Below are 17,825 nucleotides of genomic sequence, written 5' to 3'. Positions count from 1 at the left end.
CTCCCCCCAGGTCTCTGACGCTCTGTAGGCCGCGCTCTGCCTCTGTACCGCAGCCCTGACAGTAATGACTATGGCTCATGTGCCCCCTCTCCCCTAGTCTCTGCCGCTCTGCCACCGTACCGCAGCCCTGACAGTAATGACTATGGCTCCTGTGCCCCTCCCTCTCCCCTAGTCTCTGTCGCTCTGCAGGCCGCAGCTCTGCCTCCGTACCGCAGCCCTGACAGTAATGACTATGGCTCATGTGCCTCCCCTCTCTCCTAGTCTCTGGTGCTCTGCAGGCCGCCGCTCTGCCTCCGTACCGCAGCCCTGACAGTAATGACTATGGCTCATGTGCCCCCTCCCTCTCCCCTAGTCTCTGCCGCTCTGCCTCTGTACCGCAGCCCTGACAGTAATGACTATGGCTCATGTGCCCCCTCCCTCTCCCCTAGTCTCTGCCGCTCTGCAGGCCGCGCTCTGCCTCTGTACCGCAGCCCTGACAGTAATGACTATGGCTCATGTGCCCCCTCTCCCCTAGTCTCTGCCGCTCTGCCACCGTACCGCAGCCCTGACAGTAATGACTATGGCTCCTGTGCCCCTCCCTCTCCCCTAGTCTCTGTCGCTCTGCAGGCCGCAGCTCTGCCTCCGTACCGCAGCCCTGACAGTAATGACTATGGCTCATGTGCCCCTCCCTCTCTCCTAGTCTCTGCTGCTCTGCAGGCCGCCGCTCTGCCTCCGTACCGCAGCCCTGACAGTAATGACTATGGCTCATGTGCCCCCTCCCTCTCCCCTAGTCTCTGCCGCTCTGCCTCTGTACCGCAGCCCTGACAGTAATGACTATGGCTCCTGTGCCCCTCCCTCTCCCCTAGTCTCTGTCGCTCTGTAGGCCGCAGCTCTGCCTCCGTACCGCAGCCCTGACAGTAATGACTATGGCTCATGTGCCCCCTCCCTCTCCCCTAGTCTCTGCCGCTCTGCAGACCGCCGCTCTGCCTCCGTACCGCAGCCCTGAGAGTAATGACTATGGCTCATGTGCCCCCTCCCTCTCCCCTAGTCTCTGCTGCTCTACAGGCCGCCTCTGTGCCTCCGTACCGCAGCCCTGACAGTAATGACTATGGCTCATGTGCCCCCCCTCTCTCCTAGTCTCTGCTGCTCTGCAGACCGCCGCTCTGCCTCCGTACCGCAGCCCTGACAGTAATGACTATGGCTCATGTTCCCCCTCCCTCTCCCCTAGTCTCTGCCGCTCTGCCTCTGTACCGCAGCCCTGACAGTAATGACTATGGCTCACGTGCCCCCTCCCTCTCCCCTAGTCTCTGCTGCTCTACAGGCCGCCACTGTGCCTCCGTACCGCATCCCTGACAGTAATGACTATGGCTCATGTGCCCCCCCTCTCTCCTAGTCTCTGCTGCTCTGCAGGCCGCCGCTCTGCCTCCGTACCGCAGCCCTGACAGTAATGACTATGGCTCATGTGCCCCCTCCCTCTCCCCTAGTCTCTGCCGCTCTGCCTCCGTACCGCAGCCCTGACAGTAATGACTATGGCTCATGTGCCCCCTCCCTCTCCCCTAGTCTCTGCCGCTGTGCCTCCGTACCGCAGCCCTGACAGTAATGACTATGGCTCATGTGCCCCCTCCCTCTCCCCTAGTCTCTGCCGCTCTGCCTCCGTACCGCAGCCCTGACAGTAATGACTATGGCTCATGTGCCCCCTCCCTCTCCCCTAGTCTCTGCCGCTCTGCCTCTGTACCGCAGCCCTGACAGTAATGACTATGGCTCATGTGCCCCCTCCCTCTCCCCTAGTCTCTGCCTCTCTGCAGGCCGCCGCTCTGCCTCTGTACCGCAGTCCTGACAGTAATAACTATGGCTCATGTGCCCTCTCCCCTAGTCTCTGCCGCTCTACAGGCCGCCGCTCTGCCTCTGTACCGCAGCCCTGACAGTAATGACTACAGCTCACGTGCCCCCTCCCTCTCTCCTAGCTCTGCCTCGTACCGCGCCCCCCTGTGGTGGGATGTAGTATCGCGATAACATTCCTTGTCTTCCAGGTTCTGGATGGTCTGAGGAAAGTCACCACCGTCTGCGGGAAGGATGTCGGCTTTGCTGAGTCAAGAAGAGACGCCCTGAAGGCCGTATCGCAGTACGTAGACCCCCTCCTCTCCCTGAGCCCCTGATTTACACTGCTTCCCTCAGTTTCATTACCTCTGCTTGCTGTCAGTGGTAACCGAGGATCCTGGTGTCGCATAGGGTTTGCCAGAGTGTAGGAGTGGATGTGGACGGCTCACCATCGGAGGTCCTGTGCTGGGAAAATGTGACCCTCGTGTACGACACCCTGCTGAATTGCATGAACGACTACACCACGGACAGCCGGGGGGATGTTGGGGCTTGGTAAGGGGAGACCTCCAACACTGCCATCACTGGGAGCTGCCGCATACTGGAGACTCACCACCAGGTGGCAGCATGTGACACTTCATCGCTCTCGTTAGAAATGTCTCCGGACATACTAATATCCCCCATCTCGTCTTCTGTCCAGGGTGAGAGAAGCCGCCATGGCCGGTCTGCTGGACATCACGCTGCTGCTCGTCAGGACGGCACCGGAGCTCATCGGAGAAGACGTGTAAGTCCCCAGAGAAGCGTGGCGCAGAATGAGGAGTCCTCAGCAGCACAGAGTATTTCAGGAGAGGTTTGTGCAGGTCTCCAGTGACTCATTGGCTTCCTCCGCAGCTGTCGGAGGATGATGTGCTCCGTAGTGCAGCAGGCGGCTGAGAAGATCGACCGTTTCCGAGCTCACGCTGGATCCGTCTTCCTGAGTCTCCTGCACCACGACCCCCGCGTCCCCAACATTCCCCATCGGGAGGCGCTAGAGAGGATATTTCACAGGTATCTGCCCCTGCAGGAGTGAAGGAAAGCTGGATAAGGCCGTGGTCACCGCATCGGGTGTCACCCAGACTTCCACCTGGTTAAAGGAGGAGCCACGGAAAGCCACGGGATACTGACCGTTCTCTCTCCCACCAGATCCCAGATAGACTCTCTGAACTGGAACGCTCCGTCACAGGCCTTCCCCCGAATCACACAGCTCCTGGCACTACCCACCTACCGATACTACGTCCTGATGGGCCTGACCGTCTCAGTGGGGGGATTAACCGAATCTACGGTAAGAATCTCCATGTAACTGCTCCGCAGGGTCTCCACTAGTGTCGCCCCGAATACCTCTACACACATTACATTACTGATCCTGAGTTACCTCCTGTATCTTTTTTATTATAAAAGTATCAAAAACACAATACTTTATACATAAGACAGACAAAAACAACATTCCAGAACTAAAAACCAAGACAAAACCATACAGAAACATACAACGCCTGTGCAAAACTTGCAATGTCCTTTGTGGTCCTCAAGCTTTCCAGCTTGGAAGGCCCCCAGCAGGAACTCTCCAACAACACTATACAATTTAAAAAATAAAAATAAAAAACCCAGATATAATCCATTCATCCTCATGCATACCCGTTCACACCCCATTCACGCTTCCCACCCATACCTATATACAAATAACAAAAGAAATACTTCCTGCCCATACTGCCTCAAAATTAGCTTTAGCCATTAACTTGGCAAGAAAACCCCCACCGAGCTTAACACCCCTTTTTTTTTTTTTTTTTTTCCCAAAAATTTTTTTTATTTTTTTTATTCCCCCCCCCCCCCACACACACCTTTTTTCCTCACCACAGGTCCATATATGTCCATGGCCTATCACTCCACAAGGTCCATAACAGTTCGCGTGGCCTTATCACATCTACTTGAGGAGCACAAAAGTTTTATGCCCCTCGAGAAAAAAAACCTCCACCATTTGCCTCCGATGTGCTCCAGCATGCCTTTTTCCTCCATGGTATATCTCCACTTGCCACTTCCCTTTGACTTGGGGTCCTTTGATTTTTTCCACTCTCACCTCCCCCATTCACCCCCCTCCCAACCTCACTATACCCTCCTATGCTCTCTAACTAAAAGAAAATAATAACACATACACATAACATACAATACAATATAACACATACCAATTAAATATAATGTCATAACATCCTATTCATCATTACTAAATACACCATACCCTTCAAAACTTTTCTTACAGGCCCAAGTTCAGTGCCTGCAAGCCCAATATCCATCAATGCTCTATGTTTCCAAAACAAAAGACTAGAGTGGCATGCTTTTAGCCCACCACCAGGAAAAGGAGTTCTCGAGGCCCCGTCCCTCACTAACTCATTCACCCTGTCCCTTAACAACTAAGACTGTCCCTGCTTCTGTCCCTAAAGAAACTGTCCCTATCCCTTCCTGTCCCTACTCCACCTAACTTAACATAACTAACTCTCTATCTGTCCCTCAGTGCCTGTCCCTCCCTGTCCCTATCTGCCCCTACTTCTGTCCCTAACACACCCAGTGAAACTTATGCTATCCTACCCTCATTCACACGGAGCTAGCTCCCTCATTCACACGGAGCTAGCTCTCCCTTGAGTGCGTTTTTAAAGGAGAGGCCTCTCCAAAGCCAAGAGGCCTTCCTCACACCCAACCTTTCGAACTCCAAAGAACAGACCTTCACCAGGTCACCCAAGATGTTTCCTACCACCTCCATCCCTTGGGAGGGTTTTTTTCGCGTCGAAACTAGGCACCGTGCATTCCAAGTGTAGAACCACTACACTGACTAGGAATAAAGTGCACGGGTCCCGGCCACCCAGGGATCTGAACGCTCCATAGGCCAAGCACCCACCCTGTTGTACACCTCCGCATTAAAGGGACACTGAAGCAGGAAGTACTCCATGCTTTCCAGCACGTCGCCACACTCCTCACGGGGACATCCCCGATCATCGGATTTCCTGCACTTCAAGTTATCCTTTACCTACAGCCTCCCGTGGAAGCAACGCCAGGTCAAGTCCCAAAACTTCATGGGTATCCGCTTAGAATTTAAAAGCCCCAGCCCGACCTCCAGATCCCGGCCTGGGCAATCCTTAAGGGCCAAGGGCTTCTGGAAATGGGTCAACAGGACCCTCCTGTCAAGGCGTTGCCTCGACCTGGTCCTGATTTCCCACATTCCCAGACCCCACCGGCGGATCACCTTCAGAACCGGGGTAGCGTAAGCCGGGAGATGCCCATGAGGTGTGCGTAGGTCCTTCACCTGCCCTCCTGTCTCCCATTCCTGGAAGAAAGGCCAAAGCCAACCCTTGCAGGAGACTACCCACGGAGGAGCCCTCTTTAGCCAGAGGTTGGAGATGTTAGTCTTAAGAAAGGTGTTTACTAGAAACCACCGGGTTGATCATACCCAACCCGCCTAGTCTCCTCGTACGGTATGTAACCTCCCTCTTGATTAGGTTAAGCCTATTCCCCCATAACAATTGGAAGAACAGGCTATAGATCCGTGTCCAGAGAGGTTCCGGCAAGATGCACACACTGCCCAGGTATATTAATAAAGGTAGCAGAAAGCCTTTAGCCAGGGCAACCCTTTCCCTCAGGGTTAAAGACCAACCCTTCCATTGGTCCACCTTTTGGGTGGCGATCTTAAGTCTGCCCTCCCAATTTTGCTGGGGGTAATCCCCGGGGCCAAATTCAATGCCTAGAATTTTGGTGGTGGCCTGGGGCCCTGGAAGGGTGTCCGGGAGATCAAACCTGGGATCTCTCCCTCCCAGCCAGAGACTTTCACACTTATCCTGGTTGATCATGGACCCAGATGCCTCCGAGTAGCGCACTACCTCCGACATGACCCAATCCGCCTCCCCTCTCGAGGACACGAAAAGGGAAACATCATCGGCGTACGCCACCACCCTCAGAGGACCCAGAGACCGCCTGGTCCATCCCGACTCCCGCCAACAGTCCACGATCTACCCTCCTTAGGAAGGGATCGATCGCGAACGCGTATAAAAGCGGGCTCAGCGGACAGCCCTGACGGACCCCAGAACCCACCTCAAAAGGGCGACCTGACCAACCGTTCACCAGCGGAAAAGTCTCAGCCCCTTGGTACAAGGTCTCTAACCATTTTACAAACCTCCCAGGCAGACCATACCTCAAAAGGACGGACCAGAGGTACTCGTGGTTGACCCGGTCAAAGGCTTTCGCTTGATCTAATGACAGCAAGTACCCCTTCCAGTGACCTGACCTACCCTGCTCCACTGCCTCTCGGACACCGAGCACAGCACTAAAAGTACTGCGGCCTGGAACAGAGCAATGCTGGGCCCCTGAAAGGAGCCGGGGTGCAAACTTCACCAGCCGATTAAACAGCACATTCGCCAGAACCTTCCGGTCCATATCGAGAAGCGCTATGGGACGCCAATTCTCGATATGGGACGGATCCTTACCCTTTGACAGAATGAGGGCTGACTTCCTCATTGAGTCGGGAAGAGTGCCCGAGGAGAGACACTCATTAAATACCCCTGTCAAGAGGGGGACCAAGGAGTCCCTAAAAGTCTTATAGAACTTAAGCCATCCGGACCTGGCGATTTCTTGGGCCGAAGCCCATCAATGGCCAGTCTCACTTCCTCTTCCCTGATTTCTTCTGCCAAAACACCAAGAGAGAGATCACCCCCTGGCTCAGGGACGGTTTCAGCCAGGAAAGCCGACATCCTGTCCCGATCCAGATCCTTCTTTTTCAAGAGGTGTGAGTAAAAGGATCTGACCACCTCCAGGATCCCTGATTTGAATCTGTTCAGGGACCACGTACTGTCGATCAGTCCTGTTACCATCTTACAATTCACTGACATCTTACAGTTTCTATAAGGGTCGGGCGAGCGGTACTTCCCGAAGTCCCTCTCAAAAACTAAAGATGTGTGTCTATCATACTGACACCTCTTGAGTAAAGATTTCACTCTGGAGATTTCCTCACGGTCACCTCCAGTCGAGACAAGCTGCTCGAGTTTCCTCCCCAGGGCCTGGTACAAGCGGTGCCTGTTCAGACTCCTGAGGCTCAAGAGCTGACGGAAGAACCCCGCCACCCGCTTTTTGAAGATCTCCCACCACTCTGACTTACTACTACAGAGATCCAAGAAAATCCTCGAAGGATTGTCTCACCTCCGCTTCTTCCAGCAGGGACGAATTGAGCTTCCACAGCCCTCTTTCCATCCGAGGAGTCTCTGCAACATTCAGAGAAAAGAAAATTAGACAGTGATCGGAGAACTCCACCTCAATGGCGGACACAGCAGAAAAGATGGCGTCCTCCTTCAAAAGAAACCTGTCTATTCTAGACCTACTGCTACCCCTATGGTAGGTGAAACCCCCGTGACCTGGGGTGTGCCGGATGTGGACATCCACCAGGCGAGCTTCACTGGCTATGCTATTCAACGCGACGCTATCATAAGCCAGGCGATCTCCGGGACCGACCCGGTCACGGGACCTCGTAATGGTGTTGAAATCTCCACCGAAGACCACCTGCCGGCTCGTAAAAAGAAAGGGCTTGATCCTCAGGAAGAGACATTTGCGGTCCCACTTGGACTGCGGGCCGTAGATGTTGATGAGCCGGAGCTCCTGTCCCCTCATGAAGACATCTAGGATCAGGCACCTCCCCATTTCCAACTCAGTAACCCGTCGGCATTCAACAGCTGCAGTCTTAAAAAGGACTGCCACCCCGCTATACGGCTCGGCCGCAAGAGACCAGTATGAGGGCCCGCACCTCCACTCCCTCCGTGCTTTATAGATGGCCCCCATGTCTGTTAGTCTGGTCTCTTGCAATAATAAAATTTCTGCCTCAATCCGGAAGAAAAAATCAAAGGCCGTGAAGCGAGCCGCATCTGACTTAATGCTGGCGACATTAACGGACGCCAGCGTCAACGGGGCGAGTTCAGCCATCATGGGCGATCGAGTTGGATGGCCAGTTTCTTCCCTGCCCCGCTATCACCTCCACCTGGGGAGGGGTCAGACACCTTCCTTTTCAGGGAAGCTCCCGACGTGTCCATCCCCCCCCCCCCCCGGTGTCCTCACCCCCGGGTTCCAGGTATGTCCCCCCCTCAGGAGGAACAGTGCCCCCTGAGGGACGGACTCCGCCATCCCCTGAAGGACCCTCCGGTGTTGCCCCCGGCCCAGCACCCTCGTCTTGCGGCTCATCATCTGAACTTCCGAGGGCGATGAACCGGTTGGAGAGTCTGATCAGAGGGGGGTCGGCGGGCCCTTCCGTGTACACCCTGGTGGTCGGGGGCGGGGGAGACTTTGAAGGCTTGTCAGCCTTCTCCCCCCCCCCCCCCCCCCCCCGTTTTGCGCTTGGCACGCCTGGTTTTGCCACCTGATGCTGTAGGCTGCTCCTGGACATCCTCATCGACACTTTCATACCGAGAGGAACCGTCCGAGTCAGCCGCTTTCTCCTCTCTCTCCATCCTCCTGATCTCCTCACTCACCGCACTCTCCCCCAGAGCCTCAGAGGCTTTGGCCACGGGCCTGGAGGGAGGAGCAGGCATCACCCCGGTTGCCCGAGGCTCCACCTGTCCCTTACCTCCCTGGCGCTTTTCCTGCCTCCGCTGGTACGCGGGGCCCCTTGCAGCATTGCCCTTCCTCCTCCGCCACCACCTGCCACAGCAGAAGCGCCACCGGGGGTTGCCCCCCCACGGTCTCCCCCCACCGGGCCTGCGGCGGCATTAGAGAAATAGCGAGGGCAGCGGCTGAGAGGGTGACCCAGGTCACCACACAGGTGGCACCGAATATCCTTACACAAGGCGGCCAGGTGACCTACCCCACCACACAACGCGCACTTCTGCACCTTGCAGTTGGCGCTGAAGTGGGTGGGGTCACCGCACTTGTGGCAGATCTTCGGCTGCCCCTGGTAGAAGACCAGGATCCTGTCCCTTCCAAGGAACGCCGAGGAAGGGATGTGGGTGACCGTGTCTCCGGAAACCTTCAATTTGACCATGAAGGTCCAGCCCCCCATCCAGATGCTGAACTCGTCCCTGTTCTTTTTTGGGACCTCGGTGACCTCCCCGTAACGGGAAAGCCACGTCATGATGTCCACGCCTGCGAGTGACTCGTTACATGTAACCACGGTCACTCGCTTGACGGAATTTTGGCGAGACACCGCTTGAGCCACGAAGTCTCGCCATCCGGGCTCTTCTCGCACCAGCTCGTAATTCGACCAGAAGAGCTCAAGCCCCTCTGGCCGCACGAAGCTGACGTCGAGGAAGCGGGACGCCGAAGGATGTATCAGGGCAAAGATGTCATTCGCCCCGAAGCCCATCTTAAGGAGGAGCTCCACCACCTTGCTCCTAGGTGGTATGCTTCACTGCCCCCCCCCACCTAAGACGGACCACATTCCTTCTTGGCGGTCCCTGCCCGGCTGTGGGGAGAGACCAAACAGTCCCTCCCTCCCTTTGATTTTAGAAGGCAGCAAGGCCGTGTCTCTCTATCCAGAAAGACAAGTCCACTGTCCTCCCCTCTACCACTATTAATCTATCTCCCCTTTTGAGAGCCTCCAGGAAACGGCGGTGCGAAACGCCGTCCCTGGAGCCTGGAGGCGAGGAGACCTCCCCAGGACCACCCCGACCCCCAGCCGCAGCCCCCGCATAATTGCGTTGGGGTCTCGCGGCCGGAGGGGCAGACGGGCCAGCCCTCCCACCACTACGACCACTTGTGCCAGCACCCTCATTCGTCCTCCCAGTCACTCTCCCATTCACTCTTTTATTATTTGCATTTACCCCAGCATTCACTCCAGCACACTCACCCACATTCACAGTAGCACTCACTCCCTCATCCATGTCACTCATATCACCATTCACTTCAGCAAACATCTCCTCAAATATGTCCACTCCGCTTTCGTACTCACTCTCACTCGCACAATTGGTGTACATAGCAACATTATTTACATTATTTACATTATTTATATTTCCTGAACCAGTGCAGTTCCTCTCTTTGCCTGCTGGGGGCCCCGAGCTCTCTTGCTAGGAGCTACTCCAGCTCCTGTCCAGGAGCGCCGCTGCCCCTTTAGATGCCTCAGTGCTGATGACATCATGCACACTGCCCTTGCTGGGCCTAGGAGCAGCAGCAGCTCCTGGTTTCAGCTCCACTTTTTTTTCCTTTTCCTGAGTTTTCCTTGCTCTGGGCAGGGACGGCCACTGGCACCGCTCCCTGCCCTGCACTTTTCTTCACCCCCGCCGCCGGCTTGCCAGGGAGCGCCAGAGTTCCCGCACCCTCAGATGAAGGTAGGTGGGCCGGGGACCCCGACAACTCACCGCCAGCTTTTGGGGGCAGCACAGCATTACTTGGAAGGGTGGGTGGGACAGAGGGCAGCGGGCCCGCCATGGCCACGCCCCCCACCGGTCGCAGCCACCCCAAACAGAGCCACGGCCCCCCCGTGTGACGCGAGCACAGCGGGCGGAGCCACGACTGCCGAGGCCACGCCCCCCGCCAGTCACGGCCACCACGGGCAGAGCAGTGACCTCTTGCGAGGCCACGCCCCCCGGGCGATGTGGACGCAGCGGGCGTGATGATGGCCGAGGAGGACACGCCCCCCGCATGCCGCAGCCTTTGCAGGCCGGGCAACACTCGGGGAGGCCACGCCCTCCTCACGGACCACCGCCTCCACCCTATGCCCACCACTTGAGACAGGCAAGGCCGGCCACTCCCCCTCGTCGCCCAGCGGCGGCGGAGCCCCCTGCACGGACCCCTTTTTGGGTCGACGTGCCGGAGACCCCGCTCTCACCACGGGCGCCGACATGGGAGCGACCAGCACTTTGCACCGCCTCAGCTGCTGCTTGATGTTCTGTTTGTCCTTCCTAGAAGCCCCAGCACTCGCCGCCGGAGATGCGGCCCTGGCTGTACCAACTTTACCTGTTGCCAGGCCAGCCCCCCTTGCCACCGAGGGCTGAGCCTGGACACCACCACCAACACCACAACCAGCACCGACCTCCATGTCGCTGCCCTGGTCTGAACTGTCACCAGATGCGACAGTCAGGTCACAACAGTCATCTCTCTCCCCGCTCCCTCGCTGCGGACCCACTACAGGGCCCGAGCCGGGGTGGGTAGCGGGTTCCACACAGCGGGACAGAGGGGCCCCGGGAAGAGGAGCAAAAACCAGTTGTTCCTCCACGCCTTCAGAGGCCTTACGCCTGTGCCTCCTGTTTCTCCTCTTCCCGGTTGCCTCATCCTCCGGGCAGACTTCATACCCAAACAACAGCGTGCCAAACCGTGCTGGGGATTCCGTCTGCCGTACTTAAGGATGAGGCAGCCCCCCTCAGAACTACTCCTGCTCCCTCCATCCTCCCCCTCGCTCCCGCTTTCCTCCGTGTTACTGGAGTCCAGCGGGAGGGCCACCTGCCCGGGGGCTATCCCACTGTATGTTACCTGGCTCACGCTGGTGTCCGCCAGGTCTTCAGGTGGAGGTGGCCCGGGTGTGGTGTGGGCGCCATCTTGCTCTTCCTCCTCCTCGCTTTCCTCCACCTGGATGGGGACTCCTGACCCCCCAGGAGACCCACCGGCCATGGCCCTGAACCGGTCCTCGTTCTGCAGCTTCTCCTGGAAGGGGCTGCTGCCGGCCATGATGGAACTTTGCCGGTCCTCCAGGGCCCGAATCTCCCCTTTCAGCCGCTTGACCGTGGCGGCGACCTCCGCTCTCTTTGATGCAGGGAGCCTGTTTTTACTGATGACCCGAGCTCCCTCCAACTCCCCCCGGAGTCTCCTGAGCTGCTTGCCGGCCTCCTCGTACTCGGAGAGGTGGGCATGGATGCGGAAGGCGTAGGTGGTAGCCGGCTCTCCCGCAACCTTGGAGCCCCAGATGTTAAGGGGGGGCCCCGCCTAACCTCTGCCGGCTGCTGCACCTCCGGGGGAAGGGCCCGCCACAGCCTTCACTTCAGGGGTCCCGGACCCTGGAGCCTTGCGGCCCCCTGGGGTCCGCTTTTTCCCCATCACTGGGACTGGCTGGCTGTGCCTTGGGCCTCCTGATGGTGGATGAGGTCCCCCCCACCCCCAGCTGGCTTGCCAGGGGGTGGGAGCCAGGGGCACAGCCCAGGCGCTCAGTCCCAGGGAGAGTCCTCTTTCCTGGGAAGGGGGCAGATGGAAAGTCCTTGCAGGAAAAACCTCCCTTCCCAGGAGCTTAGCAAAACCCTAGCCTGCAGAGCTCAGCACAAACGCTCCTCCTCTTCCTGGGTGTGTCCAGAGCTGCACTCACTATTCTGCTGGTGCAGTCACTGTGTACATACATTACATTACTGATCCTGAGTTACATCCTGTATTATACCCCAGAGCTGCATTCACTATTCTCCTGGTGCAGTCACTGTGTACATACATTACATTACTGATCCTGAGTTACATCCTGTATTATACTCCAGAGCTACACTCACTATTCTGCTGGTGCAGTCACTGTGTACATACATTACATTACTGATCCTGAGTGACATCCTGTATTATACTCCAGAGCTGCACTCACTATTCTTCTGGTGCAGTCACTGTGTACATACATTACTGATCCTGAGTTACATCCTGTATTATACCCCAGAGCTGCACTCACTATTCTGCTGGTGCAGTCACTGTGTACATACATTACATTACTGATCCTGAGTCACCTCGTGTTATACCCCAGAGCTGCCCTCACTATTCTGCTGGTGCAGTCACTGTGTACATACATTACTGATCCTGAGTTACATCCTGTATTATACTCCAGAGCTGCACTCACTATTCTGCTGGTGCAGTCACTGTGTACATACATTACATTACTGATCCTGCGTTACATCCTGTATTATACTCCAGAGCTGCACTCACTATTCTGCTGGTGCAGTCACTGTGTACATACATTACACTACTCATCCTGAGTTACATTCTGTATTATACACAGCTCCTTTCTGGCATCCATATTTACAGAGCTTATCCTGGCATCTATACGTACAGAGCTCCTTTCTTGCATCTATATGTACAGAGCTCCTTTCTTGCATCTATATGTACAGAGCTCCTTTCTTGCATCTATATGTACAGAGCTCCTTTCTGGCATCTATATGTACAGAGCTCCTTTCTGGCATCTATACGTACAGAGCTCCTTTCTTGCATCTATATGTACAGAGCTACTTTCTGGCATCTTTATGTACACCGCTCCTTTCTGGCATCTATATGTACAGAGCCTCTTTCTGGCATCTATATGTACAGAGCCTCTTTCTGGCATCTATATGTACAGAGCCCCTTTCTGGCATCTATATGTACAGAGCTCCTTTCTGGCATCTATATGTACAGAGCTCCTTTCTGGCATCTATATGTACAGAGCTCCTTTCTGGCATCTATATGTACAGAGCTCCTTTCTGGCATCTATATGTACAGAGCTCCTTTCTGGCATCTATATGTACAGAGCTCCTTTCTGGCATCTATATGTACAGAGCTCCTTTCTGGCATCTATATGTACAGAGCTCCTTTCTTTCATCTATATGTACAGAGCCCCTTTCTGGCATCTATATGTACAGAGCCCCTTTCTGGCATCTATATGTACAGAGCCCCTTTCTGGCATCTATATGTACAGAGCTCCTTTCTGGCATCTATATGTACAGAGCTCCTTTCTGGCATCTATATGTACAGAGCTCCTTTCTGGCATCTATATGTACAGAGCTCCTTTCTGGCATCTATATGTACAGAGCTCCTTTCTGGCATCTATATGTACAGAGCTCCTTTCTGGCATCTATATGTACAGAGCTCCTTTCTGGCATCTATATGTACACCGCTCCTTTCTGGCTTCTATATGTACAGAGCTCCTTTCTGGCTCCTATATGTACAGAGCTCCTTTCTGACATTTATATGTACACCGCTCCTTTCTGGCATTTATATGTACACCGCTCCTTTCTGGCATTTATATGTACACCGCTCCTTTCTGGCATTTATATGTACACCGCTCCTTTCTGGCATTTATATGTACACCGCTCCTTTCTGGCATCTATATGTACAGAGCTCCTTTCTGGCTTCTATATGTACAGAGCTACTTTCTGGCATCTGTGCGTACAGAGATTCTTATCATTTTTATGAATCCTTTTCATTGCAGTCTGTCCTTCGGAGCTCTGCTAATTTATGTGAATTTTGCCTTCTGCCTGTAGGTTAGATACTCGGCTCAGAGCCTTTTTGATTACTTACGGTCCATTCAGAGTGACGCTGAAGCCATGGATGACTTCTCCAAGACGCTGCTCCAAGTCTTCAGGGACAACCAGCGCAATGACCGGTACGGATATGTGTTATACGTGATGTACAGATGCAAGAATTGCTGAGTGGTCCGTAGAGGAAGGGAAAATAAAAAAACAACCCTATACTCTGAGGCTTTATAGTATACACCTTTCTCTTTATATACAGGGTGTCCATCCCTCTGCTGAAGATGCTGGATCAGATGTTGGCCAATGGCTGCTTTGAGCCCTTCACGCAGGAAGAAAAGTAAGAACTTGTATTACACCCGGGGAACAAGATGAAGGCTGCGTGCCTGTCACGTGGTACCTGTGCCACCACAAAGTGTTCACTCCCTGCCAGATATTACCCCGCGGGAAGGGTGGTCACCCCTGTGCTTTTGTCTCCTGCAGTGACCCCTTCGCCTCTGAATTACTTGAGCTTTGTAAAGAGGAGATTAAGAGGTCCAAGGACATCCAGAAGCTGAGATCTAGCACCGCCGTGTAAGTCCGACATCCGCACAAACACCTGAACTGGGCTCTCCTCTCTGTTGTTCCATGTTATCAGCTATTTTGTGCCAGGGAGCGGCTGGAAGTGTGAAGTTATAACCTTCATTCAGCTTCTGGGTCCCATGACTATTACACTTACCAGGCGTTTGCTCCGCACCTCTGCTGACTTCCCAGATTACCGGCACAATGTTCCTGATAACAGCTGGAGATCTGTTACTCAGGCATCATCGGCCGCCTACTCCGCTCTGTGTATAAACTACGGGGTTATTAAAGGAGAACTCGAGCAGTGGCAGCACAGTACATCATCACCGAAATGTGTCCATTCATCCATAGTATGCACCTAGAGACCGCTCGCTCCGCACTCTGAGCTTCAATAGATCATACACCGCTCGCTCCACGCTCTGAGCTTCTGTAGATCGTACACTGCTCACTCCGCTCTCTGAGCTTCTATAGATCCGTACACCGCTCGCTCCACGCTCTGAGCTTCTATAGATCCATACAACGCTCGCTCCACGCTCTGAGCTTCTATAGATCGTTCACCGCTCACTCCTCTCTGAGCTTCTATAGATCATACACCGCTCACTCCGCACTCTGAGCTTCAATAGATCATACACCGCTCACTCCACGCTCTGAGCTTCTATAGATCGTACACCGCTCACTCCACGCTCTAAGCTTCTGTAGATCATACACTGCTCACTCCGCTCTCTGAGCTTCTATAGATCCGTACACCGCTCGCTCCACGCTCTGAGCTTCTATAGATCCGTACAATGCTCGCTCAACGCTCTGAGCTTCTATAGATCATACACCGCTCACTCCTCTCTCTGAGCTTCTATAGATCCGTACAATACTCGCTCCGCACTCTGAGCTTCTATAGATCGTTCACCGCTCACTCCTCTCTCTGAGCTTCTATAGATCGTACACCGCTCACTCCTCTCTCTGATCTTCTATAGGTCGTACACCGCTCACTCCGCTCTGAGCTTCTATAGATACATACAACACTCGCTTCACCCTCTGAGCTTCTATAGATCGTTCACCGCTCACTCCTCTCTCTGAGCTTCTATAGATCCGTACAGTACTCGCTCCGCACTCTGAGCTTCTGTAGATCGTTCACCGCTCACTCCTCTCTCTGAGCTTCTATAGATCGTACACCGCTCACTCCTCTCTCTGATCTTCTATAGGTCATACACCGCTCACTCCGCTCTGAGCTTCTATAGATCCGTACAACTCGCTTCGCACTCTGAGCTTCTATAGATCGTACACCGCTCACTCCGCTCTCTGAGCTTCTATAGATCATACACCGCTCTCTGAACTTCTGTAGATCGCACACCGCTCACTCCTCTCTCTGATCTTCTATAGGTCGTACACCGCTCACTCCGCTCTGAGCTTCTATGGATCCGTACAACACTCGCTTCGCACTCTGAGCTTCTATAGATCGTACACTGCTCACTCTGCTCTGAGCTTCTATAGATCGTACACTGCTCACTCCGCTCTCTGAGCTTCTATAGATCGTACACTGCTTACTCCGCGCTTTGAGCTTCTATAGATCATACACCGCTCTCTGAGCTTCTATAGATCGTACACCGCTCACTCCGCTCTCTGAACTTCTGTAGATCGTACACCGCTCACTCCGCTCTCTGAACTTCTGTAGATCGTACACCACTCACTCTGCTCTCTGAGCTTCTATAGATCATACACCGCTCACTCCGTTCTCTGAGCTTCTATAGATCATATAGATCATACACCGCTCACTCCGCTCTGAGCTTCCATAGATCGTACACCGCTCACTCCGCTCTCTGAGCTTCTATAGATCATACACTGCTCACTCCGCGCTTTGAGCTTCTATAGAACCGTACACCACTCACTCCGCTGTCTGAGCTTTCTATAGATCCGTACACCGCGCTCTCTGATCTTCTATAGATCATACACCACTCGCTCCTGTCTGAGCTTCTATAAATCGTACACCGCTCACTCCACGCTCTGTGCTTCCATAGAATGTACACTGCTCCCTCCTCTCTGAGCTTCTATAGATCATACACTGCTCACTCCGCGCTTTGAGCTTCTATAGGTCCGTACACCGCTTGCTCCTCTCTGATCTTCCGTAGAACGTACACCGCTCGCTCCTCTCTGAACTTCTGTACAGGGTGGGCCATGTATATGGATACACCTAAATAAAATGGGAATGGTTGGTGATATCAACTTCCTGTTTGTGGCACATTAGTATGTGGGAGGGGGAAAACTTGTCAAGATGGGTGGTGACCATGGCGGACATTTTGAAGTCGGCCATTTTGGATCCAACTTTATTTTTTCCAATGGGAAGAGGGTCATGTGACACATCAAACTTAATGAGAATTTCACAAGAAAAACAATGGTGTGCTTGGTTTTAACGTAACTTTATTCTTTCATGAGTTAGTTACAAATTTCTCTTTGTTTACAGCCATTGACATGTCGCAGAGGTTAACGCGTGAGGAGCGGATAGAAATTGTTGATGCAAAAAATCTCCAATGCTGCATTATAAAAATCATACACCCGTGTGCAGAGTATCCCCATATATAAGTGTAGTATGGACTTTATTGCAATATGGACAAGAAAGGAGGAACACAAGTCCACTACAAAATAGTACAAATTTTTATTTAGATAATACAAAAAGACACATAGAAGAGCAAAAGCCATAAAACCATCAAATACATAGTGTAAAGTGATGAGGGCAATCAGAAATCACTACCCAGAAGTGATATAGACCAGGTGTTAACCCAAAAGTACAAAGCCATTAGCGCAAAGGTCATGAAAGAGTTAAACAGCAACTGCACAAGCTAATATTAATCCACTATGGGACTCGGGATAAAAACCCCTACTGAGAGAGCTGTAGTGCATACCTCCAGAAATAACAAATACATGCAAGTGTGTCTCATAGCATTAAACCCCATCCAGGGAAAACAGTTTAGCAATAAAAAAAAAACAGGGAAGGGGCATTAAACTGGTATATACCAGTAGCCCTATGTGTAACAAATTCCCCAAATACCTGCATGTCTTAAGGAAATAAATGACCCTTACCCATTGTGAGGCTGACTTAGGGCACACCGGTCTGACCCCGACGCACGTTTCACAAACAGAAAGTTCTCTTCCTCAGGGGGGGCGTGGCTTCACATTAGTAGCATTGCCTCTAAATACATTGTTCCCTGGGTCACCTGATCGTAAAGAGTCAATCAAAGCGATCTAAACCGCACGTGTGCAGTAATAGTTAAATCCCGTAACCAAGCCAACCATAAGCCGCCGGTGACGCAGTCA

At 53.6% G+C, this 17,825-nt stretch overlaps 1 protein-coding gene across 1 annotated transcript in view; it reads left to right on the top strand.

Annotated features, from left to right (window-relative positions):
* The window catches only part of TBCD (tubulin folding cofactor D), a 148,234-nt gene that overhangs the window by 121,752 nt on the left and 8,657 nt on the right, over positions 1-17,825 (top strand). The window contains exons 29-36 of the mRNA XM_073579958.1: positions 2,010-2,101; positions 2,209-2,349; positions 2,495-2,578; positions 2,686-2,841; positions 2,977-3,115; positions 13,974-14,095; positions 14,224-14,301; positions 14,445-14,534. Of these exons, the coding sequence (XP_073436059.1) occupies positions 2,010-2,101; positions 2,209-2,349; positions 2,495-2,578; positions 2,686-2,841; positions 2,977-3,115; positions 13,974-14,095; positions 14,224-14,301; positions 14,445-14,534 (902 nt within the window). The remainder of the gene's footprint in view (positions 1-2,009; positions 2,102-2,208; positions 2,350-2,494; positions 2,579-2,685; positions 2,842-2,976; positions 3,116-13,973; positions 14,096-14,223; positions 14,302-14,444; positions 14,535-17,825) is intronic.

Source organism: Dendrobates tinctorius, unplaced genomic scaffold (assembly GCF_039654945.1).
Source record: "Dendrobates tinctorius isolate UK_male_01 unplaced genomic scaffold, ASM3965494v1 ptg000063l, whole genome shotgun sequence".
Classification (NCBI taxonomy): Eukaryota; Metazoa; Chordata; class Amphibia; order Anura; family Dendrobatidae; genus Dendrobates; species Dendrobates tinctorius.
Note: the sequence above shows the minus strand (reverse complement) of the source record. Positions and strands in the feature narration are given on the sequence as shown.